This window comes from Psammomys obesus, unplaced genomic scaffold (assembly GCF_907164565.1).
Source record: "Psammomys obesus unplaced genomic scaffold, mPsaObe1.curated_primary_1811, whole genome shotgun sequence".
Classification (NCBI taxonomy): domain Eukaryota; kingdom Metazoa; phylum Chordata; class Mammalia; order Rodentia; family Muridae; genus Psammomys; species Psammomys obesus.
In genome coordinates, this window is record NW_026593286.1 from 9,513,548 (window position 1) to 9,541,061 (window position 27,514).

Below are 27,514 nucleotides of genomic sequence, written 5' to 3' on the forward strand. Positions count from 1 at the left end.
CCATTTTAACCAGCAGGAAATCTATGGTAAACGAATAAATTTAAAAGCTTTTGGGAGTCGGTGTGCATAGCTCAGTGGTCCATACCTATGGCACAAGGATCGGAGAAGCATTTGTGCCAAATATGAACTATTTGTACCAAAACACCCTTAGAGCACCAGGAAAACACCCACCCACCCCCTTGGGGGCCTGGAAGGACAGTGCTTATAGAAATGGCTCTGAAGCCAGGATGTCCCAACTGAAAGCTGTGCCTCTCTAACTTTAATAGTTCTGCCTCTTTAGTAGTGGTTTTCCTCATTTGCAAACTTGGGGTCGCGGCCAACCTTCCTCCTGATTCTTAGTTGAAACAAACGAATTCATAGGAAAAGACAACCAGAGCAGAGGACCAGCCCTGGTTTCCCTTCATCTTGCCCTGCTGCGCTGACACGGTTGCTCTCTGCAGGTACTGTTTTTAGTCCTGTACGAATAGGTCAGAGACCCGGGGCTTCATTAGCATATGCACAGTTGGGCGTGGCCTTCAGCTCGGCCGGAGTGACCCGGTGGCCAAGTCCACCTTTACTGGAGATCGTGGACGCACAAAGCTGAAAGTGCTAGATGTCCGGGGCAAGTGAGCAACACCGCCTTCCGTAGGTAAGACTTCCCACGGAGTGTAATTAATTAAAGAAACTCCAGAAACCCGGGGTCGCCTGCTTTTCCTCTCCGCGCTCTAATTTGAAGGTGGAGGGGGGCGGTAAAGGAGCTTGCGCCATGCGCATGCGCAGCCTGCGGCCCAACCTCCTTAGGTTTCTGGTACCTTCTGCTGTCTACTGCTTCCCTTGCGTGCTGGAACCCACCCGACCTGTCGAGCCTGGATTCCTGTACGGCCCTCTGGAAGAGCGGATTAAGTAAAAACCACCATTCTTTCCCAGTGCCAGCAGCTGCGTGGTGACACCGGCCTTCCCAGGTTTTGACTAAAAAAAAAAGACAATTTTAGCCAAATCCGAAGCCAAAAAATAAAAAGTTCCCTCCAAAGGAGAAAGGAAAGGTGAGCTTTAAAGTTAAAAGAACCAAGACTGTTGAGAACTATTGTAATGGAAACGAAACCAAAACCGTGCAGCTCTCAGGGCAGTGTTGGAAAGAGCCCTGATTCTACCAGGATCCGCAGAGACTGCTGTCTCCCGAGGCGAACGACATTTTCGCATTAAGCATACATTCTAAATAGACCTAGACATGAACTAATTTTCCAAATATATTTTCCTTCGTGTTGCCTCAGTAGTAGCAGAAATGGAATACATACCAACTTTGTTCAGTCACTTTGTTCAGAATGGTGCAAATTCTGTAATGGAAAACACGACTCGAGAATTCAAGAATGTCAGAGGACACCATTTGAGCAACTTAGTTTATTGGTCCAAAAGGGTTCTAGAAAGGACCCTTTTTTGCATAGGGTAGTGCTCCCATGGGCTAGGCAAAAGAGGCAGTTTTATAAAGTGAAGACTGTAACTATCATTTCAGGATTATTATCTTTATGTGGCAGTGACAGAGGCAGAAGAATAGGAAATAAGTGATGAGTTAACTGTAGGTGACTACTTTTCTGTAAGAAAGAATTAACTCTGAGGGAATTTTGTGTTCAGCAAACCGCCTAGCTACACAACACTAATACAGGACTTTGGCATGAATGATTCTCGACTTTTAGCCAGTCTGTGGGGGCCAAGTGCTGGCACTTTGTACGAAAACAATGGCTTTCTTTAATGTTTTTATCTAACGGACATCAATAGTCAAAGAGGAATTATTGCTCTGCCTCCTAGCCATTAACATAACGTTTTCTGCTGTCAATCCATTTGAAATCTATCCTTAAACCGTAAGAACCCAGAAACATCTACATTTCCGGTAGAATCTGTTACAGGTGCTTGCATCAGATAGAATGAGAGATAGGCTTAGCTGTCATGTACCAAGAGCTGGATGGAATATTTCCAGGGCATATGCTCTTGCCTGAGCAGGCTTACTGAGCCAACCTTCTGTATTTTAAGAGAAGATATACACAGGACTGAAGCAAAGCCTGGGCCAGGAGAAGCATCAGGCTCAGGTTTGAAAATCAAGCTCTTTCTACTGACCCACATTGCCATAACAGACTCAACCCTAATGAAGAAGGGGTAAAACAAACAAAACATAAAAGCCCTGGCTTGGGAGAGTTTGCAGTAAAGAAAGGTTGGTTTAACAACTGCTAGCGAGCCATTCTGAGCCAAGGATAAATAAGATAAATGTGTTAATGATTGTAAGTCACTAGGGAGAACACTGGTTAAAAGAGAGAGAGAGAGAGAGAGTCAGAAAGAGATTCCAAAGAATGGGTACATTAACAGAGCAGGAACATTGACTATTGAGTGGGGAGATATAGATTGGGATAATTGGAACTGATTTCTATGAGAGAAGAGTATTGTCCCTTCCCTAGGTAAAGCATATTCTCATGCCTATTGACAAGAATGTTTTTTTTTTTTTTTCACAAAGCTAGCAGTTGCTAAATACAGAGTTATGAACTAGATGGATGGATCTATACTTTATTTTACTCCTGAAACATGATTTTCCCCACCCTCATTGTACATTTCCAGCCAGGTCCTCACACTGACACATGCATGGTGAGGGTTTGATTGGTGGACTTTCTAGCTAACCCGTTCACCACTTTTATAACTTTGTTCGTCAGGCATCTATGTGCAGTTGGATCAAACCATAGACATGTGGAGAAGAAACGCATGTGACTGGTAAAATGCCAGACCCAATAAAAAGAGTAACACCTATATGATAAACTAGAACCTGAAGCATGTGCTTCCTGTATCACGTACGCTTTGACAGTGGCTTTGAACCAAAGTAGAAACACTTTTTTTATTGAGTTTTTCAATTTTTTATTGGTTTTATTTTTATTGTTTGTTTGTTTGTTTTAGTTTTTATTTTTATTGTTTATTGAGTATCTGGGCTCAGTTCATACATTTTGAATCTGTGTGAACTGCTTCCCAATGGCTAAGACTGGGAGTTGGCATGAAGCTTTGCCAATCAGTTTGGTCTCCTTCATAGTTTTCTTAGTGTTTATGTCATTTAGTACAGTGTTGTTCTTAAAACAGGTTACATTCAGAGCAAAGTGGACATTGTTTTGGATTTGTTGACCTTTCTAGTCGTTTGTGTTCAGGGAAGATCTGAGCCTAGGCACTTGTTTTTTTTACCAGGATTCCATAGACGGTGAGGGGTGTGGTCTCTGGAGCAGTCAGCCTTCCGGAAGGGGCCAGGACCATTGCCCTGGCTTTTAAGGAACACCTGAACACCTTCCTCCCAAGTTGACGGGACATGCAGCTGGCTATGCTCTGCAGCTGCAAGGAACAGAAGTGAGCCTAAGGCAGGAAGCCAGTCTCAAAGGCAGGACGCTGAAGAAAGAGGTACTTGGTCTATCTGAGTTGATCTGAAGGCTGTCGAGGGGCCGTTTTTAGTCTTCTTTATTTGACCTGGGCTACTATTTCCACTATACATTTTCTAGAACATACCCAGACTCAAAGACCGTTTTCGGTGGCCCTGGCCTCATGTGAATTGAAGTAACTGCAGTCTCTGTACCCGTAAGGAAAACTGAAAGCCTCTGTAAGGGCTTTGGAGGAGGGAGGGGAGGCTGCCTTGCATCACGTTAGGTGCAACTTACTTTCAACACAGAAAACCGATTTAAGTTTCCTTGCAATTGTACCCGTGCTCGTAGATGCCTCATTGAGGCACATACAGGGTATTTAATACCCAGAAACTGTCGCCATGTAGCCGCCCCCTTCCCAGCTTCCCACCTCAGAGTTCTGGTTTCCGTCAACGTGAAGCTTTGTCTGCTTTGAGACAGGGTGTAAATGGAACTACTCAGCATGCGCTTTTCATGTCTGGGTACCTTTGTGGAGCATAACGTTGAGGTTAACTTACTTTGTTCCTTATATCAGTGAATCTTTGTTCGGGTACGCCCCCCCCCTATGCTAAGTTACACCTTATGAGTCTGTCCTGCATAAATTTGGATAAGAACTTACAGCCATCACCAAAACCAAGCTGCAGAGAGAGCATTCTTTTCAGTATATTGCATGTTCTCTGTTTGTCTTGTTCTCTCCCCTCACGCCCACCGCAGGCAGCCACCAGTGTACTTCTTGTGGCCTAAGACTCTGTATGTGCTGTGGTGGGGCCCTCGGAAATAGCGTCATGATTTACTATTCATCCTAGTCTTGCCATGGTGGTCCTTTTAACAGTCAGATGCTATTGGTTGATTAAGTAGAGAGTATTGAGTATTTATTTCCCCATTCAGTGAGCACTTAATGCTTCTCACTCTCCACCACATTATGAAAACATGAACTTTCTTGGACAGCTTGCTGAATGATGTTCCAAGAAGCTGGTACTGTTAGGTCTTTCCGCAAAGCAACACATACAAATTCAATAACTTGAAACCCTTCCCAGCATCCGGTATGCTTGCTCATCACTTTTTACTTAGCCATCCCAGCAGCCGTTTTGCCGTATGGTTTCTGAGAACTTCTGAGGAGTATCTATCCCTCTGCACTTCCGGGCAGCCACATTTTTTGCAAAGCCTTCAGATCACCTGCTTGTCTATTTGGTTTGTCAAGACAGGATTTCTCCGTGTAGCCTCGGCTCTACTGGTACTAGCTCCGTAGACCAGGCTGGCCTGGAACACACAGAGATCCACCTGCCTCTGCTTCTCTTAAAGGCACGCACTACTGCTCCCTAGCTACTTGCTCATCTTTTATCCCTGAGTTGTAGGAATTCATTACACATTTTGGATATCATTCCTTTGATAGACACTGGCATGATGGCTGTTTTCTCTTGAATCTATAGCTTCCTTTTCCATTATTTGAACAGTTTTTCTGGATGAGCAAATATGTCTGGCTTTTGCTTTTAAAAATTCTGTTTCTCTCCAAGGTTAGTCTTTTCTTATATCTTTGAAATATTTACCAGTCCCTTGGTCTCTAAGATTTGTTTTCTTCTGGGTAGTCCACAATAGGGTTATACATTATATATCAAACTGGTTTTTACATACAGGGAGGTGAAAGGTATTTTTAAATTTGACTAGTCACAGCCACAGTACAGTAGCTGAGGCAGCAACGGGTGAATTCATGCTCCAGTTCTGATTTTGCAACCCAGGAACATACTGTGGAAGCAGCCTGGCATCCTTTGTCTATCCTTTGTCCTCCAGCAGGTTTCACCGTTGCTTAACTTGGCATTTGTTTGGTTTTCTACCTATTCTAGTCAAAGTCAAATTATCTCTGGCTTGTGAGTAAGTAGAGGGAAATCCATCCTTAGCTTTTATGATTTGATATCAGTTCAAAGTCAATATTTTAATTTTTGCTAATCAGACTTCTAGCTTGTGTCTGTCCATTGAGGAAACTGACCGGTAGTGTTGAAAGCTTGGAAGGTGAAGTTTTTAGAAAACATAGCTGGGAGCAAAATATGCGTTGCTCCACCATTAGTGCTCACTTCCTGCATTCTTGGGAATTCCTGAGTGGTAGGACTGTGTGTGTGTGTGTGTGTGTGTGTGTGTGTGTGTGTGTGGTGTTTGTTTGATTTTTTGTTTTGTTTTTGTTTCAGTGAGCCTCTTGATAACACTACAGTTTATGCTAATGATCTTATGGGTAAAGTGGCTCCTTAGATGACCTCAGGATGACAGTAGTGACCAGGGAGACCAAGGGATTAAGGATTAGAGGGCTGGGCCTTATTGGGTCTCCTACCCTCATCCTAGCTGTCATGGAACTACCACCAGTAACCTGTGTAATGTTCCCTCACCGTCAGCCAGTGAACATGTCCTCCTGCGTTCTGTAAGCCATCTGTGAGGTGGGATTGGAGCCCCAGGAGATCCGTGAACATTACATGACATTTTCTCTGGGTGCCTGTGTGGGAAGAGTTTAATCCACTGGTTATGGCAGAGGAGAGTCCAGGGTAACTGAAAGAGCAGCCGTGGAATCAGGAAGCAACTCCTAGCTTTCCCTGGTAACCAGCCCACCGCTCGTGGGACCCTGTAAAGGAAGTGGGGAGTTTGGCTTTGTGCTTCTGAAAGAAGGAAAACCTTCCTCTCTGGAATGCCGTGGAGCTGAGATGTCAAATGAGTCTATCATGAAGTCAACGTGAAAATGGAGAATTTCAAGTATTATTTCCTGCTTTTTAGGAAAGGATATTTTAAGGCAGAAGAAATCAATAACAGGGTAATGAGTTGAAGAATACAGCAGCAGACTCCGATGCCAAGGAGTGTCAGCCTGTAAGAGGCAGCATAAAAAGACGTTTTCTCTAAGAACTGAAACAAAAGTTGTGACGAGGCTTCCACCCAGATGTGATCACTGTTGAAACACAAGTAAACCTCACGTCTTACGAGAGATAAAGTTACGGGGTGTTTTGGATTTGCTTTTTTGGTTTTTTTGTATTGTTTATGAAGTAGGATTAGATTTGCTAGCAAGGGAATTCTAATTTCACATATCCAGGAGCAGAAACCAGTAAAATACAAGGACTTTATGAGTGAATGTGGAAATGGACCCAAAACAGAGACAGAGTCTGGGGATGGAATGGTCCAAGTGCTGCAGTTGCTGCTTTCTGTACAGCCCAGCACAAGGAGACAAGAAGGACTTTGAAGGTTACTTAGGTGGTCCCTTTTGTTGAGAACGTGTTGGTGGACTCTCTCAAGGTCACACAGGCTGCCTTCTTACAGTATGTGGGCAGGTACAGAAGCAGGTGTTCTTTTTGTAATCTGGGTGGGTAGAACAGGCGAGACGGGCCACGTGAAATGGGCCGTGACACCGGCTGGTGTCCGGTTTAGATGGGAGTGGAGCAGAGGCCAAGTCTTAGTATTTATTCTTCTGGGACTTTTGCCTCCTCCTCCTTCTTTCCTTATTCCTTTCCTCCTTCTCCTCTCCTTCTCCTCTTTGTTCTGCTTCTTTTTTTCTTTAGTGAGGACCACTGCTATGGAGCAACTCTTTAAAGGATTATTGGATTTGGAAGGTACGGGAAGTGAGGAGGAAATTTACTTTCAGAAGTGTTACCTTATAATACCAAAGCAGTGGTGTCCTCGTGTCACAAGAGTAAAGTAAGCAGAACTTCAGGTGGTATCTTAAGGATGGGATGGTAGAGTGGTCAGAAGAGAATGATAAATGGAAATATGATATAACACTGCAGTTCATAGACTATTCTAATAGTGTGTGTGTGTGTGTGTGTGTGTGTGTGTGTGTGTGCGCGCACACACTTACATACCCCCCCAACACACACAGCCTATGTATAGAGGTTAGAGGATAATTTTGTGGAGTTGGTTCTTTCCTTCCACCTTTATGTGAAGTTGAGGGATCAAACTCAGGATGCCAGACTTGCATGATAAGTACCTTCATCAGTGAGCCTTCTCACAGGCCCCCAGATCTAAAGGAGTGTCTGTATAGAGGGGGTGGCTCTCCAGGACCATATAGGTGTTCTAGGATGACTTGCCCTGGTGTGCTTTTGAGGGATGTGTGTATGTACCTACATCTCTTTCCTCTTCTGCTACTGACCCCTGACTGTCTCATGTTAGTCACATTGTGTTTGTGCATTTGTTTGTTATTAAAATAAACAAAAGTTGCATAGAGAAAAATCCTCATTGATTCTGCAGTGAACTCTAATTTTAATATTTTTGCATCTTTTTAAAAAATTCTGCTCATGAGCATTAATTTTTTTTTTTTTGATACTACGTTCAGAAAAACAGTATCCTGAAGTAAACTGGAATTGAAGTTCTGTGCTTTCTCAACACAGGGATGAGGAAAGGTTAGTGAAGTTGGAATTTGAAGAACCACATCCAGGTTCAAGTTTTAGCCTTCTGTTTCCCGCCTATAAAACGAGGACGAAAGTCTGGTGCTATACATCAGTTGGTAGAGTGCTTGCCTGGCATGCAGGAAGCTCTGAGTTTACGCCTGAGCACTGGATAAAGCCACACAGGTTAGTACTGTAAAGACGTAGAAGCAAGAAGATGAAGTTCAAGGCCATATCCCATACAGAGTTGAGACCAGCCAGTTGAGACTCTCTCAAAAGTTAAAAACTAAGTTAAATAAGACAAACATTATCTTTACCTCCACAAAATTAATTCCCCAATGTAAAAATCATTGCAAGAAACTGTCCTTTTGCTGATACAACTAGGAAGTGGGGTGCACCAAGAAAAATGAGACTGTACTTGTGTGTCTCCCCATGCCCTGTATCTCTTGCCTGGTCCTCACATCTTCCCTTTCCACCCCATTTGTCCACATGGGTTATAGTTGCTTGCTTATAATGTTCGTTCCATATCGTCTTTGAGAGCCTACTGACTATGAGGAACTTTCTAGCTGCTTAGGACAGAGCAATGAACCTCACACCAGGCCCTAACTTTGCGGGACTTACACTTAGGGGCATATTTTCCACTGCCTTCCCAACTAAATGATATGGACCTTATTCAACTTAACAGAAAAGTTATACCGCTGCTTAGAGCATTTTTCAAAAGGTTAGGCGAGGACAAGATGTGGTGTGATGGAATAGACATCTCTGCCTAGTCAGCTGAACATCTACCCAGGTGGCCTACCCTTCTGGGATAAATGTCCACATGATCTGTTTGAACAACTCAAAATTCACATTTGAAGGTTTTCTGTATTAAGCCACAGTGTCTACCATGCGTTTGTTTTTGAAAGTCCGTTCCTCCTGGTAAAGCAAGGTTGTCATTATATTATACAAACATTTCATTTTCTCCTTGTGGGGAGTCAGTAAATCAATAGGGCAGTGTAGGGGAAAGCACGACCACACTGAGACAGAGGACAGTGGATAAAAGGATCCTGATGGGAGTTAGGAGACCATGATTCCAGCCTTGACCACACGGTGACCACGTGGCTTCTATCCAATGGTTGTATTTTTTTTTCATGTAGTCACCTTGGAATTATAATTACCATGTCACCTGAATGAGAAAACACACAGAAAGGTGTCATACCCATAGCTGCCTGCCTTCCTATAGACCATCTCAGAACGTAACCGAAATGGCGGCCATCAAAAATGTCTCTTAATATCAAAGTTTGATCTCGAATATGAAGCTATGATAAACTTCTCTGTGCTCACTGCAATCCACAGGGGAAAAACAGAACATGTTTCCAAGCACAGCCACCATTAAATAAGGCGATTGTGTTTGTCGTCGCCTTCTGGGCAGTGGCCAAGAAGATCTTCTAGCCCTTTGTGTCTGAAGTTTGAACTTCAAGCAGTTTCAGCATGAGGAAAAAGTGTGAAGAGTGAATGTCCCCTGCCCCCCCCCCCCCCGTGAATAATCTGCAAATAGGCATTTAGAGAAGAGCCTGGACATAATGAAAAATGGAATGATAGCCCTAGGGGATAGTCCCTTCCCAAATATAATTGGCATCAGTGGAAAACATGAGGGTAGTAGGGAGGATATGGGGAAAAGTTAGAAAGGTAGATCTTTATCCAATGATTTCCTTAAATGTTTATTTTATTTGTTATTATCGTGGTGTGGCGTGGAGACAGGCTCTTACATTCTATGGTGCCCTTGATGAGTCTTGAGGTCAGAGGTCAACTCTCAGGGGACAGTTCTGTACTTGCAGCTTGCTAGGGCTGGGGCCCTCTTGTTTCTCCTGGGCTGTGTACTACAGGCTTGCTGGCCTGTGAGCTTCTGGAGAGTTCTCCTGCCTGCTTCCTATCTCAGCGGGCTGGGATTACAGAAGTTCACCACCACTCGCAGCTTGCTGTCACCGCCTTTAATCCCAGCACTCGGGAGGCAGAGGCAGGCGGATCTCTGAGTTCAAGGCCAGCCTGGTCTACAGAGTGAGTTCCAGGACAGCCAGGGGCTACACAGAGAAACCCTGTCTCCAAAAGCCAAAAATAGGGTGGGGTGGGGTGGGGTTGGTCTAAGGAAATCAAACTCAGACTGTCAGCTTGCTTGGCTGAGTCATGCAAATGGCTCTCAATCAACTTTTCTAACTGAAGAATTAGAAACTCCTCAAAGATGGAGAAAGCAAACAGATATTTCGGTTGTTTATTATACAACCAGTGAGACTTCAGACAAGGGACAGTCTGGTGGAAACGTACATTTACAATAAACGAAGGCTGGTCAGTGTATTACAGATTCTCAAATCCGTGCAGAGTGGTGTGGGCAGATACCAGAAGGCTTGATTAATCCAGCCTGTTCATCTGGAAGAACTGTGCCTGCCACAGCTCCACACAGATTCATTGGTCTGGATCTCACTTGGAACCAAGCCTGCGCTGGCCCACACCACTCAGGGCTTAGCAGCAGCTGCCCAGAACTGTGTGTGAGGAAACACTAGAGAAATCCAGTTTCCTCCAGCGATGACAAAAAGGGGGACCCTTTGAAAAAAGAGGGTTCATCCACAACATGTGTGAAAAGTAATTCATCACTCACTTTTCCAGCTCCACAGCAGATGAACAAACATCATGTTTTGGTAAAACATGTAGAAATACCCAGCTTCTGATGCTCTCCAAGATGCCAGAGAAGGCTGAACATGGCTTAACTTTCTCTTTGTTTCCCTTTGACCAGCCATGAATTGTTTCAGATCACCTCCAAGCAACTCTTGGGTTTATCCCACTGTGATACTCTGCTTGTATGGATTTTTCTCCATGTTCCGGCCCTCAGAGTCATTCTTAATCCCATTTTTGTCTGAACCCAGTAAGAATCTTACCACCACTGAGGTAAGCCAATGGGTACCTTTCTTAATAGGGGTTAATTTCATAGGGGTTAACTTTAAAGAAATAGGGATATCATTCAGCTTACAGAAAGGAAAAACAAAAAAAAGCTTGAGCCACCATTTTCACAGAATTTATTACATGATAGAACTGTTCCATCCTCCTCACATTTGCAAAAATGTTAAGCCAAACACTTAACATGTATGAAGAGTATTTTAATTTTCAGAGTCTTGTCGTTAGCCTGAATCCACAGGAGCTTTTCAGGTCTCTGTCGGGTGCACCACACTTACCCCCAAATGAAGTTGTTTTCTGCCACAGGATGGCCTTCTGAGAAACCACCAGGCTGCCGCAGTGTAAGCAGGATGTAATAAGAAAGTGTAATACCATTCCATGTCACATAATGATGAGCGGTGGGCAAGATGTGTAACTGTGCCCCCAGAATTATAACCATAGTAAACTTAACATTCCAGAGAATCCCTGTCCTTGAGGAACAGTGCAGCCAGCATAAAGCCACACCTCAATGCTTATGCATTCGTGTAAGATCAGTGTAAACAAAACTACTGCTCTGTCACCAATAAAAATATAACACACACATCTATATGCAGTATGCAATGTAAAACCTGATAATGATGATAAATGGCTGTTACTGTCTCAGCATTTATCATTGCCTTAAGGTATCTTTCTACTTAGCAAAAATAAAAGTATCATACTGTACCAGCATCGGTCCTATGGTTACTGTATCTTTGGACTGCACCTGTTCTCTTGTGTTTAAGTTAACCTTCTGTTTTATTTATCATGTTCCTATTTATCACACTACTATACAGCACGTAGCTGGGCTGCATAGTGGATTATGTCACCTAAGTTTCTGGTTGTATACTGTTTAAGATTTGCACAATGAACAAAGTTAGCAAGAGACACATTTCTTAGAGCATATCAACACCACATTGTATTTCTCTCTTACTCGATTTTGAAAAATTATTTAGTGGCAGATGTGATGTAAACAGATTTATATCCCTGATAAGCTTCTCTTTCTGGAAGGCCAAATTCTCTTACTTAAAAAGATTTTTCTTACTGGATGTGATGGTGCATGTCTTTAATCCCAGCACTGCAGAGGCAGGTGGGTTTCTGTGATATTAAGGCCAGCCTGGTCTACATAACGTGTTCCAGTTTAGCCAGGAATACGTCCCTCCATTCCTTTCTTTCTCTTTCTCTAGAAGGTACAGGAAGAAAATGTACCAAGTCAACTAGAAAATCACCCTGGACTGATTTTCTGTCTCCAGCCACAGCCATGAACATACAGTGTGGGAGGTGATGTCACCTAGAAAGTTAATTGGTTAATTAATTAATTGGTTAATTAATTAATTGGTTAGTTAAAAAGTTAATTCAGTAGGGAATTGGCAAAGACTAATTTGGCCAAGCAAAACATAGTGGCTTCAGTGCTTCTTGGACTGAAGCATGTCATATTTGAGACTAAGGTCAGAGATAGGCCAGAATCAGCTTAACAGGCCAACCAGGCTTGCCTCTGAGTGCATTATGGACAAGTGAATAAATCCTCCTTCATATCCACAGGTTAGTGCTGGGCCTTCCTCAGACCTCGGTGGGCCCATGCGTCAATGAGGGCAAGTTCAGTGATTCAAGAGACTGTACTCTTTCCCATCACACTAAAGATCATTTACAACCTTTTGAGTCCTTTCTGCCTATGAAACTTCATCGCCCCTGTGCTTGTCATGACAGAGTGCTAGGAGCCACATTAAACTGAAGCAAGCAGTGACAGCTATAGACACAGATATGGTGAGAGGAGCTTGAGGGCCCTGCAGAGTTCAACAGGAAGGAAATGAAATGCATTACCTGTTCTCACTTGGTAATTTGACAAAACTATTTGCTCTTGCTACTATTGTGTGTGTCTATCCAGATTTCAGACAAGTGGAAGGCAATGGTCGATCAAGTAAAGAGAGGTTGTTCTACTTTTTACATTGGGAACTCTATACCTAACGTTGCTAATCATTGTATAAGAGTAGATTGGGCTTTTTTTTTTTTTTCAATGTATTCATTTTTGTTTCGTGTACATTAGAATCTTGCTTGCATGAACATCTATGTGAGGGTGTTGGATCTCACAGAAATGAAGTCACAAGCCCTTGTGAGCTGCCATGTGTGTGCTGGGAATTGAACCCAGGTCCTCTGGAAGAGCAGGCGGTGCTCTTTAACTGTTGAGCCATCTCACCAGCCCCCTAGGTTATGATTTTTTTTAAGAACTTGAAAATCTCTGAAGTTCGGAGTATTTAAGTTTAAGCTTAACTTGAAAATTTTTATAAACTAATCTATTCAACCATTCCATACTACTTAAATTCAAATTTGTTAGATAGACCAGGAGACATATTAGCTCCCTAGAACTCTCCTACTGGGATATACCTAACTAAGTAAATTGCTTGGGGTTTTGGTTTTCTTTTTCTTTACCTCCTCCCCACCCCCATATTGGTTTATTATTGTTGTTTTGTTTTGTTTTGTTTTCATTTACCAAGGACACTACTTTTTTCTTAGTTTTTTTCTTAGTTTTTTTCTTACCTATAGATCAGGTTTCTATGATTTTTTTTCCCCGTGATATGAAGAATGTCTGATTAGATGTGACTTTGAGGTATGGAGATAGGCTGGGCTTCAGGTCACACCTGTGTATCACCCCCACAGATAGCAAACGAGGTCCTCCCCGTCTGGACGTACTCTTACCTGGCAATTCTGCCTCCCGTGTTTGTCCTCACCGACTACCTGCGCTACAAACCGGTCATTGTGCTGTATGTTGTGGCCTTCGCTGTTAGCTACCTGTTTCTCTTGTTCGGCCGAGGTGTGGTGCTTATGCAGGTGGCTGAGTTCTTTTTTGGGATTGTCTCAGCCACGGAGATAGCCTACTTTGCCTACATCTACAGCATGGTCAGCCCAGAGCACTATCAGAAGGTGAGCAGCTACTGTCGGAGCGTCACGCTAGTGGCCTACACAGCAGGCTCGGTGCTAGCCCAGCTCCTGGTATCCCTGGCGAATGTGCCATACTCTTACCTCTTTTTCATATCCCTGGCCTGTGCCTCTGTGGCTTTCTTTTTCTCACTTTTTCTACCAATGCCTAAGAAGAGCATGTTTTTCCACACAAAATCTGACAGAGAAGCCTGTCAGAAGCCGCTGGAACAAGGCACTGTCCTCGAGGAAGCTCAGAACCACAAGAGAGCTCACCCAGAATTGTTTGCCAATTCAAGGAATCCAGGAGACAGAGAGCTGAGCAATCCAGCACAAGAGAAAACGGCTTTGAGACACTTTGTGCATTGGCTCCAAGATCTGAAGGAGTGCTACTCCTCAAAGCACCTTGTTTACTGGTCCCTGTGGTGGGCTTTTGCCACAGCGGGTTATAACCAAGTCTTGAACTATGTCCAAGTCCTTTGGGAACACAAAGCACCCTCCCAAGATGCCTCTATCTATAATGGAGCAGTAGAGGCCGCCGCAACATTTGGAGGTAAGTAGGCAGCTGCAGTTCATTGTTCTTGTGCATGGTGGTTGGTTAGCTGTGACCAGAAAGTAGAGTAATCTTAGTTGGGGGAGAGGGCGTATGTCCCCATGTCCCCATGTCTACATGGCTGTGGTGTACAGCAGCCAGAAGAGGGCATCAGGTTTCCCCTAAAACAGGGGCTCTCACTGACCCCAAAGCTAGGCTCGTGGCCAGCAAGCCCCAGTGATCCTCCTGTCCCCACTCCCTACAAGCACAGGGGTTACAGGCACTCACAAGGATAGTTAACGTTTTGCAGGTGCTCTGTGGATTTGAACTCAGGTCATCATGCTTCCATGGCAAGACCTCTTACCCACTGAGCCATCTTCCCAGTCAAGGATAGAAGGCACTGGAAAAATAAGAGCACAGTAACTTTGTATGCTATATGTGACAGTTACAAATAACTCAGGGGCACAAAGCTGGGAGCCAAGTAATGTGCTTCAGGTAGAGCCCAGAGGCCCCATTTCATGATTAAGGTAAACGTTGATCATGTTCCTTCAGTATTACGGTCATATGTTTGAAAGCTTGAGAAATTGTCTTGTTCTTAGTTTAAAGACATCGATGTAACTTTTTTTCTTTTTATCGTTTTGGTGTGTCTGTGTTCACATGTGCCTGTGCACATACAGGTACATGTGGAGGCCAAAGAGCAACTTCTAAGTGTCAGTCATCTGTTTCATTCATTCATTCATTCATTCATTCATTCATTCATTTTTAGACAGGGTTTTTCTCACCTGTAACTCACCAAATGGGGGCAAACTGTCTGGCCAGTTTCTTCCAGGGAGCCGCTTGTTTCCTCCTCCTCATTACCGGGAATAGAACACACTGCCATGCCGACCTTTTTATGTGGGTTCTGGGACTCAAACTCACGTCTTCGTGCTTGGAAGGCAAGGACTTTACTCACCAAGCGAACCCAGCCCTTTGTTGTTTTAGTCTTCTGTGTGTTTGTCTTTTGGTTTTTGACACAGGGTTTCTCTGTGTAACCTTGGCTGGCTTAGACTTTCTTTGAAGACCAGGCTGACCTCGAACTCACATTGGTCTACCTGCCTCTGCCTCCAAAGTGCTGGGATTAAAGGTATATGCCACCATTGCCTGGCTGTTTTAGTCTTTTTAAACTTGTGTTCAAGTATATGTTGTGTGCTGGGAATATACTTCCCCGGTGCCTCTACGCCCTCCCTTTTCATTCTTCTCCTAGTTGTTTGATTTCTTGTTGTTTTGGATGCAGTATATTGTAGATATGGGTCCTCTGTCTGCTCTGTAAAAGCAAAGACTTTCTTCCCATCCTGTAGGCATCCTCTTCACCCCACTGCTTCCCTTCTCCGTAAGGAAGCTTTCAATCCCACACACCCTCGTTTGGTGATTGTTGCTCTCATTTCCTGAGCTACTAACATCAAGACTGTGCAGAATTCTTATTATTAACTCTAGAAAATACATGAAGGTTCCAGAGTCTTCTCAGGGACCTTCGCAACTCTAGGCTGCACACCAGTGTCCAAAAGGAGCTTTTTTTAACATAATTTCCATGCTGTTACACTGAGGATTTTAATATCAAAAAGAAATTTGCCTTTGAAGCAAACTCTGAAATAAATATTTATATATTCATAAATGGAAACGTGAATGTTGCATGAGACTTTGAAGTTGTGCTTTAGGAAGTGGGATTTTTCCACAACTTCCTTTACAGGACGCTTCAGAAACGCACGTAGCCTCTGTTTTCTTACTGTTTCCCTCTTGGAAGACTTTAGCTAACTCCTTCAAGCCAAGGCTCCTCCGCAAGAATCAGATCATTGAACTTATTGTCCTTATGGCCAGAATTCTTGGGGAGTGCTATTCCTTTTTAGAGACAGTTCTATCACAGCTCGCATATGAAAAAAATAACTGACCAGTTGTCAATAATTTGAGCCCTAAATAACTTCTGTTCAGTTAAAGAGTTGCTAACTGATAATAGTCAGTTATTCACCTTCTACAACCCTATACATCAATACAGGTCCTTTTTATTCAAAGCCTCAAGAAAATCAAGCCAGCTGTAGCTAGAGCCCAGGAGTTCAAAGGCAATATAAGGAGACCTCCAAGATACCCCTTGAGCCCAAGAATTCAAGGGTAATATAAGGAGAACCCCTTTGGTCTAGGAAAGAAGGATAGAAGGCACGAGGAAGGGCAGGAAAGAAGGAAGAAGAAAAGAAAGAAGAAATAAAATTAGGACACCCATTACTCCAAAACATAAAATTGAAAACAATAGAACAACTTTATTTCCAAGACACTATATGCCTGCTCGCCTGGGTGTTTTTTAAATGACTGGGTGTTGCTGTTCCCCACAGTGTGTTTAGGACCTTTCTATCCCCTCTGACTAGTGTGTGCCTGATACATAGTTGATGCTAATTAAAAGTGTAACACCAAAGTGGGTTGAAGACAATAGGAAATGAGCAAACCTATTTTTTTTTAAATCCCATTTCAAAACTCTTCATTTAAGTGGATCACATAGTATTTGTAAAACAGTACCTTTAGAGTCCCTCATGATCTGAGTTTTTCTTTCCTGTTTTCTTCCTGTGAAGTCGTCAGCTTGATTCCTCCCTCTTTGTCCATCTCCAGGAGCTTTGGCTTCGTTCTCAGTGGGCTATGTGAAGGTCAGCTGGGATCTCCTGGGAGAGTTGGGGCTGGCTGTCTTCTCGGCTGTCATCGCAGGTGCTCTGTTCCTCATGAATTATACACTCAGCATCTGGGTGTGCTATGCTGGCTATTTACTGGTCAAGTCCAGCTACTCGTTTCTTATAACCATAGCAGTGTAAGTATCACCCACCTCTCCTCCCTACTCTTTTCTGGATTGCCGAAGACTCTGAGAACTTCAGAAAGACTTCAGTCGATTCCAGTGTTAAGTGTTAATTGCACATTAAATGTAATTCAGTGAAGCCATCCTTTCATTTAGCTGAATTTTGTTGAGTCGTCAAAGGGAAAAAAAAACTGGGATACCATGTGAACCAAAAGCCAAGATCCATGATTTTAGTTTAATTAGTCAAACTTAAATGTCTAGCTTTATTTTTTTATAATGAGGATTGAAAGATAGAACTATTATTATTCCTTTGATTTAAAAAAAAAATTCAAAACCCAAAGCCTTTTATCTGCATTCTAAAAAAATGTAGGAAGATTTTGAAATCTCTATAGTTAAAAATTAATTATGGATTCAGTCAGCTGTGCAACCAGCCATGGTCTGAATGTTCCAAAGAATAACCACCTACCATGCCTTCTCACTGTAGGACATTGACAGCAAACTGAATATATATTTTTAAAAGTCCTCAGGCTGATGGTGTTTGCATTTTTAATAAAACTTCTTTACAAATGTATAAAACCAAGTTACATTCAATGTTCTGAAGTTATAAGATGTTAACATTTAAGTTTAATTCCTGGAAAATGCTAGATTGTGCCAGAGGAACTTTATCATAGTGTGTTTAATCTAGCCTTTAAGAATATTTAACTCTTATTCTTTGTCTGCCTATTTGTCCATACTGGATACCAGTTAGGTAAGACATGCCTTAATAACACTGTTTTCAACTCTTTTCTTTTGTACTAGTTTAGTTTGCTTTTAACAAAAGGTCTCAAGTACCCCCAAGATGGCCTTGATTTGCTCTGTCAACAAGAATAACCTTGAATGCCTCCTGAATGCTATAATTATAGTAATGCACCACTATGCCCAGTTTCAGTTTCTGTTCTTTATATAAGAATTTTATATGTGCTATGATTTGATGCTAACTAGACATTTAATGACAGCTTTCAGATTGCAGTTAACCTGAGCTTAGAACGTTATGCCCTGGTGTTCGGCATAGACACCTTTATTTCCTTGGTGATTCAGACCATCATTACTGTGATTGTGGTAGATCAAAGAGGGCTCAACTTGTCAATCACCACTCAGGTAAGCCGCAGGAGTTCTGTTACTATTACTATGTTACAGTAACTCTGAATAGGTAATAGGTATATAAGTAATGTGCCTATATAATATTCCTATATCTATATAATACCTACCTGTACCTAACTCTGTATAGGTAATAGGTATATAGATAAGATACCTATATGATATACCTTTATCTATATAAAATTTCTATGTTATAGTAACTCTGTATAGGTAATAGGTATGTTACCTATATACCTAATAGGTATATACTAACTGTATGTATATATTATACTATATTATAGTATATTATATTGTTATATTTATATAACTCTGTTACTTAATACTATGTTCCTATTGATATAGTAGCTAGGAATATAGAATAACTAGATTGCCTCCAAGATATCTTAATCTTTTTTCGTTTGTTTGTTTTTGTTTTTTCAAGACAAGATTTCTCTGTGTAGCCTTGGCTGTCCTGTACTCACTTTATAGACCAGGCTGGCCTCGAACTCACAGAGATTCGCCTGCCTCTGCCTCCCTCAGTACTGGGATTAAAGGTGTGCACCACCATGCCCAGCTGATGTCTTACTTTTAAAACTAGCAATGTTGAAGGTTTTTTTTTTTTAATTATTTGATTATAAGTAATTTTAAGTATGAAGTCCTTAATTATAACACCAACTAAGTTTATAGCAACTAGATTCATATCCACTTGAAGAAAGTGGGTAAGAAGGAACCTCAGCACTTAAAAGTCATTATTAGATGCAGTTACATAACACTGAACAAGCTTTCAAAGACCGACATATGGACAGAACCCTGGGATCTCCTGTGGTTTCCCTCCTCCACTGCTGAAGTAGCTAGAATTTGAACCCAAGCATTTTGCTGCAAAGCTTGACCTTTAGTCGCTACATCACATGCTTGCATTCTTATCCTTGGTTCGTTTGATATGGAAGAGGGCTTTCTCCTGTCAGAATGACCAGTAGCAAGTTCTGGATCTCAATTACCCCATAATCCAATCAAACAAGGAAAATTGTTATATATTGTCAATGACCTGAGTGGTCAGGCTTTATAAATGTCTAATTGTTTGTTTTCTTCTAGTTTTTAGTTTATGGGAGTTACTTCGCTGTCATTGCTGGGGTCTTCCTAATGAGAAGCATATATATTCTCTACTCAGCCAAGTGCCAAAAGGAAGTACAGAGCCTTGCTGCTACTCAGAGTCTTAATGAGACACATCCACAAGAGCCCAGAGATGTATCAACAAAATTCTAACCCAATTAAATCAACTGCAGCTGCAAAAGGGCAGGATTTTAAGAAGGGCATCTAGAGGTGCTTTGCCACACACAGACGCACTCTGCCAGTATGGATTCCAAAACCACAACCAAGCGTCAGCCTTGGGCTAGAAGTCTTTATGCCCAGCTAATGGCAAGCACTCCATATAGGCCATCAGCTGTATTAGTTACTTTCTTGATGCTATGACAAAATACCTAACAAGGAGCAACTGAAGGGAAGAACTGAACGCTTCAGTTCACAGTTTTGGGGGGTGCCCTCCATTATGAGAGGGAAGGCGTGAGTGCAGGAGAAAGAAGCTACTCCACACATGGCATCTGCAATCAGATTAGAGAACAATGAAAGCTGGTGTTCAGATCGCTTTCTTCATTTCGTTCAACATTCCACTCCAGCCTCCGGGATGGCGCCTCCCACAGTTCAGGTGACTCTTCCTGCCTCAGTTAACCTAATCCAGATAACCCCTTTCAGATGTCCAAAGAGGCTTATGTCTTCAACTTCTAGATCCTGTCAAGTATTAACAGTATTAACTATCAATATTAAAAGCTGAACAACCCATGTTGGGGACACATACAGACACACACACACACACACACACACACACACACACACACACACACTCATTGTGAATAATAGCTGAACAACTATTGTTGGGGATCCCCCATGAGTTGCAATAACTTGGAAATCCTAGCTCTGATTTGAATTCTAAGAACAAGCAAAGGGCATGAAAACAAGCCATGAAGAGACTCCAGCCGCCTAACAATGATTTACCCCTATCCTTCCATCCCCAAGTGAGCACAGATACCAACAGGACTGACCTATAATTGGCTTATGTACTTTATGGAGCTAAAAAGGCAGCAAGGCAGCATGTGGGACAGTTTTGTCTCTCTTCCATTAAGCATACTTCTGTTTCAGCTCCCAGCTCTCTCAAAGAATGACTCAGCTTGGTCCCATTTCTGAGAGTTGCTCTTCAAATCTACAAACACCATCTTTCTGTTAGCAAGTTTTTACTGGATAGTCTCAGTGCACTCCTCTTTTTTTTTTTTTTTCATCGTGTGATCCCTTCTGGACTCCTGTTGGAACTCTCCCCCAGGCATCACTCCCGGTGCTCCTGTGTGTCCATGGCATGCCCTCACCTTCGTTCCCAATGGTCTGGGAGAGATGATGAGCCCTCTTCCCATCATGGCCTTAGATAAGTGTTTGATTGATGAGTGTGGAACACTTCTGAAGAGAATTCCAGCTTTCCAGCAATCTTAACACGTAACAAAACACTTGCAGAAAATAAATGCTGATTGTTTCATTTGTTTCTATGTTTTGTTGTGAAGGATCAAACCCAGGTCCTCACACATCCCAAATAAGCTCTCTGCTTAATTGTTAAATGTCAGAGATTATGTTCAATAAAATACTAAATCTTTTAAAGAATTCCAATTCATGAACTGCGCTGAGGGTTGCCTAAGAATTTCTGCCACGTGAAACACATTGGAGTGTTTATTGAGCAGTCTGCTACAGGGGGAAAATACTGACTTAGAATTTTAATTTAAATACATTTTATTCACAATTCCATTCAATAGGATAATAAGTAAAATTTATCCCAAAGGCCAAAAACAGCAGTATCTTCTTAACTGCTGTTTTGCTTTTTTTTTTTTTTAATTTCAGTACCTGTAGTCAGCAACAGTCCAAAACTATCAAGTGGAAAGTTCTAGAAATGAACAGAATATAACCTAAACTGCCTACTGTTCTGACAAGTGCAAATCGAAGCTCAGTGTACACTCTGTTCTGCTACTCAGTGGTTGCATCATGGTCTCCTCAGTTTTCAGGTCAACTGTGGGCCTGTCTCAGTGCTTGTGTTCAAGTGAACTTTATTTTTCTTAAAGCTAAAGTAATGATGCTGGGAGTGAAGTCATGCAGAAGATACACGAACCCATCATAGGTGAACAGATAGGAAAATACATAGTAATATGTAGACTCCATTACTTTCCATCACTGCAGCTTCCACTGGAGGTCATGTAAAATGTCTTAGTTGGGGTTTTATTGCTACGAAAAGACACCGTGGCCATGGCAACTATTATAAAGGTAGACATTTGATTGTGGCTGGCTTACGGTTTCAGAGGTCTGGTCCTCAATAGTCGTGGTGGGAAGCATCGCAGCATGTAGGCAGTCATGGTGCTGGCGAAAGAACTAAGAGTTCTACATCTGGAACTGCAGGCAGCAGATGGTGACTGTGTGTCACACTGGGCATAGCCTGAGCATATGAGACCTCAAAGCCCGCCTCCACAGTGACACACTTCCTACAAGAAGGCCACACCTCCTAACAGTGCCCCTCCCTATGGGCCAAGCATTCAAACACATGAGTCTATGGAGGCCATTCCTATTCAAACCAGCACAAAAACTAATAACAAACCTACCTAAATGCAAAGTGTGTGCTCTAGTTAACAAACTTCTACTGGAGATACTAGCCAGCACACTGAGACCAAAAAAAAAAAAAAAACATCAGAGGTCAAACACTAAAAAAGAAAGGTGTGGCGGTGAGTGGTGAGCACCTGTAATTCCAGCACTTGGGCAGGAGGCAGAGGGAGGTGGCTCTCTGTGAGTTTGAAGCCAGCTGTTCTACAAATCAAGTTCCAGGACAGCCACAGCTGTTATTCAAAGAAGCCCTTCTTGAAACAAAAAAGAAGAAAAAGAAAAGAAAAAGGAAAAAGAAAAGGAACAAAATTACTCAATAAGCTACAAGAATACACCCAAGGGCCTGAACCAAAAACTGTGACATCAACAGCTGTATTTATGACATGCTTGAGAAAGAGCTCATTTATAGTGCAACAAAATCATAAATATGCATGCTTTCATTTTCTCTATTAAATGTATGAAGCACAGGAATAAGCTTAAAAGCACATCAAGATTGAAGAAATAACAGCTAAATTATAGAAAGTTTTCCCTTGTTCTTTATTTGGAAGAAAAAAATAAGAAGATATAAGACTTGACTAAACCAATTTATAAACTAAATGCCACCCTTAAGGAAAAATACAACACATTTTACTCCAGAACTAGTAAAGGTAATTATTTGAAAGATAAAAACAGAACTAGGTCTCAGCCCATCAAATCCCTCCTCTCAGAGTTCAAGAAACCCCTTGGAGGAGGAGGCAGAAAGAGTGTAAGAGATGGAGAGGATGGAGGACACCAAGGAGGCAAGGCCCTCTAAATCAGCACGATAGATGCTCATAGGAACTCCCAGAGACTGAAGCAGCATGCACAAGGCCTGCACAGGTCTGCACAGGCTCTCTGCATTTATGTTACAATGTCCATTTTCGTGTTATTATGGGATTCCTGAGTGTGCAAATAGTGGGTCTTTGATTCTTGTGCTTTCTCTTGGGCTCTTTTCCTTCCGTTGGTTTGTCTTGTCCAACTTTGACATGATAGTTTTTGTTTTGTCTTATTTTGTTTTATATATTTTTTAAATGAGTGCATGAAAACCTATCCACTAGAGTAACCCCATTGAAGAGAGGCTAGTAGCTACAGCCTCGTGGCAAGCTCACAGTACCCATAAACCTCAATCCAGTTGTGGATTTGACAATGGCAATGATTCCTGCATTGGGAGATTGATAGAGAGGAAAATCCCACTGTGAAGCCACAGGAAAGGTACAAAAACCAGCCAACTCCCAGGCTTGCTGCACTGCTCACCCCGAGCTGAGATCAGCCCCTTGCAGACATGGATGCCACAGGAGTGGAGAGCTGAAGGCAGACAAATGGAGCTAGCATGCCATGCCCAGATAGGGATCCAGACTCGGGCTTCCTACTTCCCCCGGCAAGTACTGTGCCCATTGACCTGTCTCTCTTTAGCCCTCAGAACAACTTTCATCCAAGCATTTGATGGTGCAGTGCCCAGTATAACAATTCAAATAGGATAATGCCCATGTGTCTCAAGCTAACCTAGGCATCATCTGAGAGGACTTACTGAGTCATTTCCTTTTTTTTTTTTTTATTTGTTGGGTTTTTTTCTCTTTTTTTTCCTTCTTATTTTTTTACATTTGCTGGTTATAAAATTATCTGCTTCTTGAAACTTCAATTAGTTCTTAGGAAAAGAAAATCAATAACTAAAGTAAAAAATGCTATCCTTGTGTTTTAACACTAAGTGGAAACATTTGAAAAGAGTGGAAACTAGGATGTGAGAGGAACGGGACTTTTCTTACTGGTGCTCACCACAGGTACTGAAGTGAGTCAGAAATGGCCTTTCGTGTCTAAGCGTCTAAAACCCCACTTACACGCAGCTTGCCCTCTGTCTCCTAGGGCGTGTGTGCACGTCTAAGCATTGAACCCAGGGCTCTTCACGTGTGCAAGAAAAGCTCTGCCAGGCCCACTCCTTTATTTTGACACAAGATATCACAAAAGTTGCCCAGCGTCACTCTGAGCTCACTCTGTAGTACAGGTAGGCCTAGAACCTGCAATCCTCCTGCCTCAGCTTTACAGTAGTTGGGATAAGAGCTCTTGTTTCTACATCATTTTTATGATAAAGGAAGTCAATACTTTTGTATGTGTTGAGTGCTCAAGAATGAAAGAAACATTTGTACTACAAGGTTAGGCGACTTCTGATATAAAAATGCGTGGTGAGAGCTGGGTGTGGTGTAGCACACACGTGTAGTCCCAGCCCTTGAGAAGTAGAGGCAGGAGGAGCAGGAGTTTGCAAGTGTACTCAGTTTCATGGGAAGTTGGAGGCCAGCCTGGACTGCATAGAGCCCTGTCTCAAATACGTGCATGCGCCCATCTGCAATTCCAGTGTTCAAGAGTAGAAAAGGGGATCCTGGGGCAAGCTGGCTGGTTAGACTCGTGAAATTGGTGAGCTTTGGGTTAGAGTAAGAGGCCCTGACACAAAAATGAAGTGGAGAGCAATTGAGGAAGACACCCAATGTCAATCTCTGACTCCTGGATGCATGTCCCACATACATGCAGGCACACACACCACACACATACGCATGCAAAGGAACAGAAATGAAGACAGAGAGGTGGTGAGAAAAATCATTTCTGAGGAAAAAAAATTAACAGGTCATACATGGCTTCAGTTCATTTAGACCTGCTGTTAGTTTAGATTTAAGCTGTGACTTGTGTGAAATATTAAGCTTTGGTTTTAGAAGCTGGAGGTGAAGAGGCATGTGAACTGGGTCTTCAGAAGAGACATATATGATGGTGGGGTTGGGGGCTAAGTCAGGGAAGCACTAATCGTGAGAGATGGAAACATGGCAAGTGGCTATGGAGGGGAACAGGTTCCCAGAGGGCCTCCCAAGACCCCTGTGCTTACACTGTAGTATTCTGACATTTCTCTCAGGGCAAGACCACTGGTGTCTTCCCCACTACATCCCCTCCCCGTCCACCATGCCATCAGTGCTCAGTATCTTCCAGCACTATGTAAGCAAAGAGAAAGTTTCCTGTTCAGCTTGAGATAGACTTCTCAGCAATCAAAGTAGGTGCCACATTTAGCAATAAGGTCCTACCATTTACTTATGATAGCAGCCAAGGGCAATGAGAATCGCTTGTGTTATTTTTGGTTCCTCATTGCCTCCTTGACCAACAGGTTGCATGGAGATAAGACATGCCTGGTACTGAGAATTACTTTAAATAATCGATATCTTCTGGGAATAATGATGTCCACGAATGGGGAAACCGCTAATACAGCTCCTATTTGCATATTACATTTTGATTCCCTTAAAAACCCGTAGATTGCCCTAGGGCTTCCATATACACACTTACTATTCATTAACCAACACCTTTTTCTTGGTCTGCACCATCTACCTATCTTGTTGTATTGATACACTAGACGTCAGATATTGTCACAAGAGGAAATACGAAAAGCTTAGGGACATAAAGAAGGTTTATTTTGCTCAGAGATTCTGGAGAGATGGAGTGCTCGCTCACCAAGATGTGGGTCACACCATAGGGCGCAGCAGGAGAGAAAGCCCAGCCAGCCAGGCTGAAGAGCAGGTGAGGGAGGGGCATGGTGCAGTTTACAAACAAAAGGGGCCAGTAGATTTTTACCTGTGTCTCTAAGAGCTCGTTCTCAGAGGCAGACAAAGAGAACTTGTGTGGCCAATGCTGACTTTACAGAGAGGCCCATCTGACTACCTGGAAGGGATGCTCAGAATGTCCAACATGGTGTACCGCGGCCATGTAATGAACACGTCTATGTCAGACATAGTGAAGGGCCCTCTTGCAGAACATGAGTTTGCTCAGAAAACAAGATTTAAGTGCAAATTTATAATGGCCACTAGAAACAAAATAAACAAAAGCAAAGGGCATGCTAGACTGAGCAAGGTCACCATCAAAATTACCCAAATAAAGGATGAAGCATGCAGAGAATGTGTCTTGCTATTCTGCTATGGGACTGACCTGTGCCCTCTCATCTATATACTGATGCCTTAACTTCCAAGACCTCAGAAAGTAGATGTTATCTGGAGATAGCATCTTTACAGTAACTAAGAAAAGGTAGCTAGGTTAAGGTAGGATCACTCAGGCAGTGTGCTGGATAATTTTATGTCAACTCGCCACAAGCTGGAGTCATCTGAGGGGTTGGAGCCCCAGTTGAGAAAATCCCCGCCCCTAAGTCTGGGCTGTAGGAGAGCTTGTAGGGAATTTTCTTATTAGTGACTCAGGTGGAAATACCCAGACCTTTGGGGGTGGGGCCATCCTTGGATGATGATCCTGGGTGCTGTGGGAGAACAGGCTGAACTAGCTATGGAGAACAGGCCAGCAAGCAGAACCCCTCCATGGCCTCTTTTATCAACTCTTGCCTTCAGGTTTCTGCCCAGGTTCAGTTTCTGTCCTGACTTCCTTCAGTGATGATCAGTGATAGGGAAGTATAAACCAAATAAACCTTTTCCTCCCCAAGTTGTTTTGGCCTTGGTGTTTCATCACAGCAATGGCAGACCTAGTGAGGACAGGAAGATTTAAATTCATTATGACTGAGGTGTTTGATAAAGGAAGAAAGGAAGCAGATATGAACCCCGGGCAGACCCTGTAAAGAGAGTTTTCCAAGTCTGCTAATACCTTGACCTGGACTTCTAGCATGGGAAGTTATGAGAAAGCAAACACCCAGGTACTTGATGGAAGTAGAGAAAGGGAAACGGGGACACTCTGCTAGTTTTCTTCTTTTCCCCTTTTGTTCCATTTGGACCCCAAACCCATGAGATGGTTCATGGTGATTCATAATGTATGGTGATTCTTCTCTTCCAGTCCCTGCTCTCCTCATCAAATACCACACAGACACATCAGAGTTTACCACTCCATCTCCAAGGCCTATCTAAATGCAGGCAAGCCAACCCCAGAGAAGAACCATCACTATGATTTGGCCCAGCAGCTTCAGGCCTTGGTGAGGCAGCAAGCTCCAGCAGGGCTCTCCTGGAAAAGCAAAGCTGCCCAGATCATGGCCAAGAAAAGGAGGGAAGAAAAGGAAGATTCTCAGGTGGCTCCATGACTCACTGCAAGAGCCTGTTCCCAACACCAGAGGACCATGCCTAGGATCAGCAATCACTGCCTGTCTATGTACATCACAGTCTGTCTCACCTCTGGTTCTCTGCTGCTTCTGCACATCTAGAATGTCATGTCTGATGAGATGGAACTTGTTTCTCCCCGTGGAAAGACAGTTTACAGACAGGAAAACAAATGAGACACACAGGAGTCAGCTGTTTGAGAGGGTTTCACTGAAGTTTATTAAGCAAGAGTAGTTTTGTGATTACAGATATGGCAATGCCAGGGCGGGTCATTGGTGCAGAGTTAGAGAAACTGTAGGAAGTCATAGCACAGCCTAGACAGACTGCATCTGCCCCAGTCATGATTGCATGGTAACTGACAGAGAAGGTCTAGAATTCATTCATTTGCTTGGTGCCTATCAAGTGATGGCAGAGTGATAACAACTATAGAAATGCCAGGCTGCAATGGCCATAAGCTCGGTTCATGCTGGTGACTCACAATCCCAACAGGAACAGACAGACAGACAGGCAGATGGACAGACTCACCTCTATCAGTTACCTACAGCAGAAGCCCAGAGGCCAACAGGTGTCCTAGCAGCAACACTTCTTGCAGCAGCACTTCTGCTGGCAACAGCCCTTCCCACAGCCACATTCACAGCAGCCACAACAGCCACAGCCACCACAGCCACAGCCACAGCCACCACAGCCACAGCCACAGCCACCACAGCCACAGC

At 42.9% G+C, this 27,514-nt stretch overlaps 1 protein-coding gene across 2 annotated transcripts; it reads left to right on the forward strand.

The window, feature by feature from the left end:
• The first annotated feature begins 544 nt into the window (after positions 1-544).
• Positions 545-20,751, forward strand: Slc19a3 (solute carrier family 19 member 3). 2 transcript variants are annotated; one of them, XM_055617002.1, is made up of 8 exons: positions 545-628; positions 3,190-3,396; positions 7,745-7,927; positions 10,509-10,660; positions 13,337-14,147; positions 16,758-16,950; positions 17,931-18,072; positions 19,144-20,751. In XM_055617002.1, exons 4-8 carry the CDS (start codon positions 10,511-10,513, stop codon positions 19,312-19,314), a joined length of 1,467 nt encoding a protein of 488 aa, XP_055472977.1. In that variant the 5' UTR covers positions 545-628; positions 3,190-3,396; positions 7,745-7,927; positions 10,509-10,510; the 3' UTR covers positions 19,315-20,751. The 2 variants fall into 2 exon arrangements, with proteins under 2 accessions (XP_055472977.1, XP_055472978.1); XM_055617003.1 differs by lacking the exon at positions 7,745-7,927.
• Positions 20,752-27,514: the final 6,763 nt, after the last annotated feature.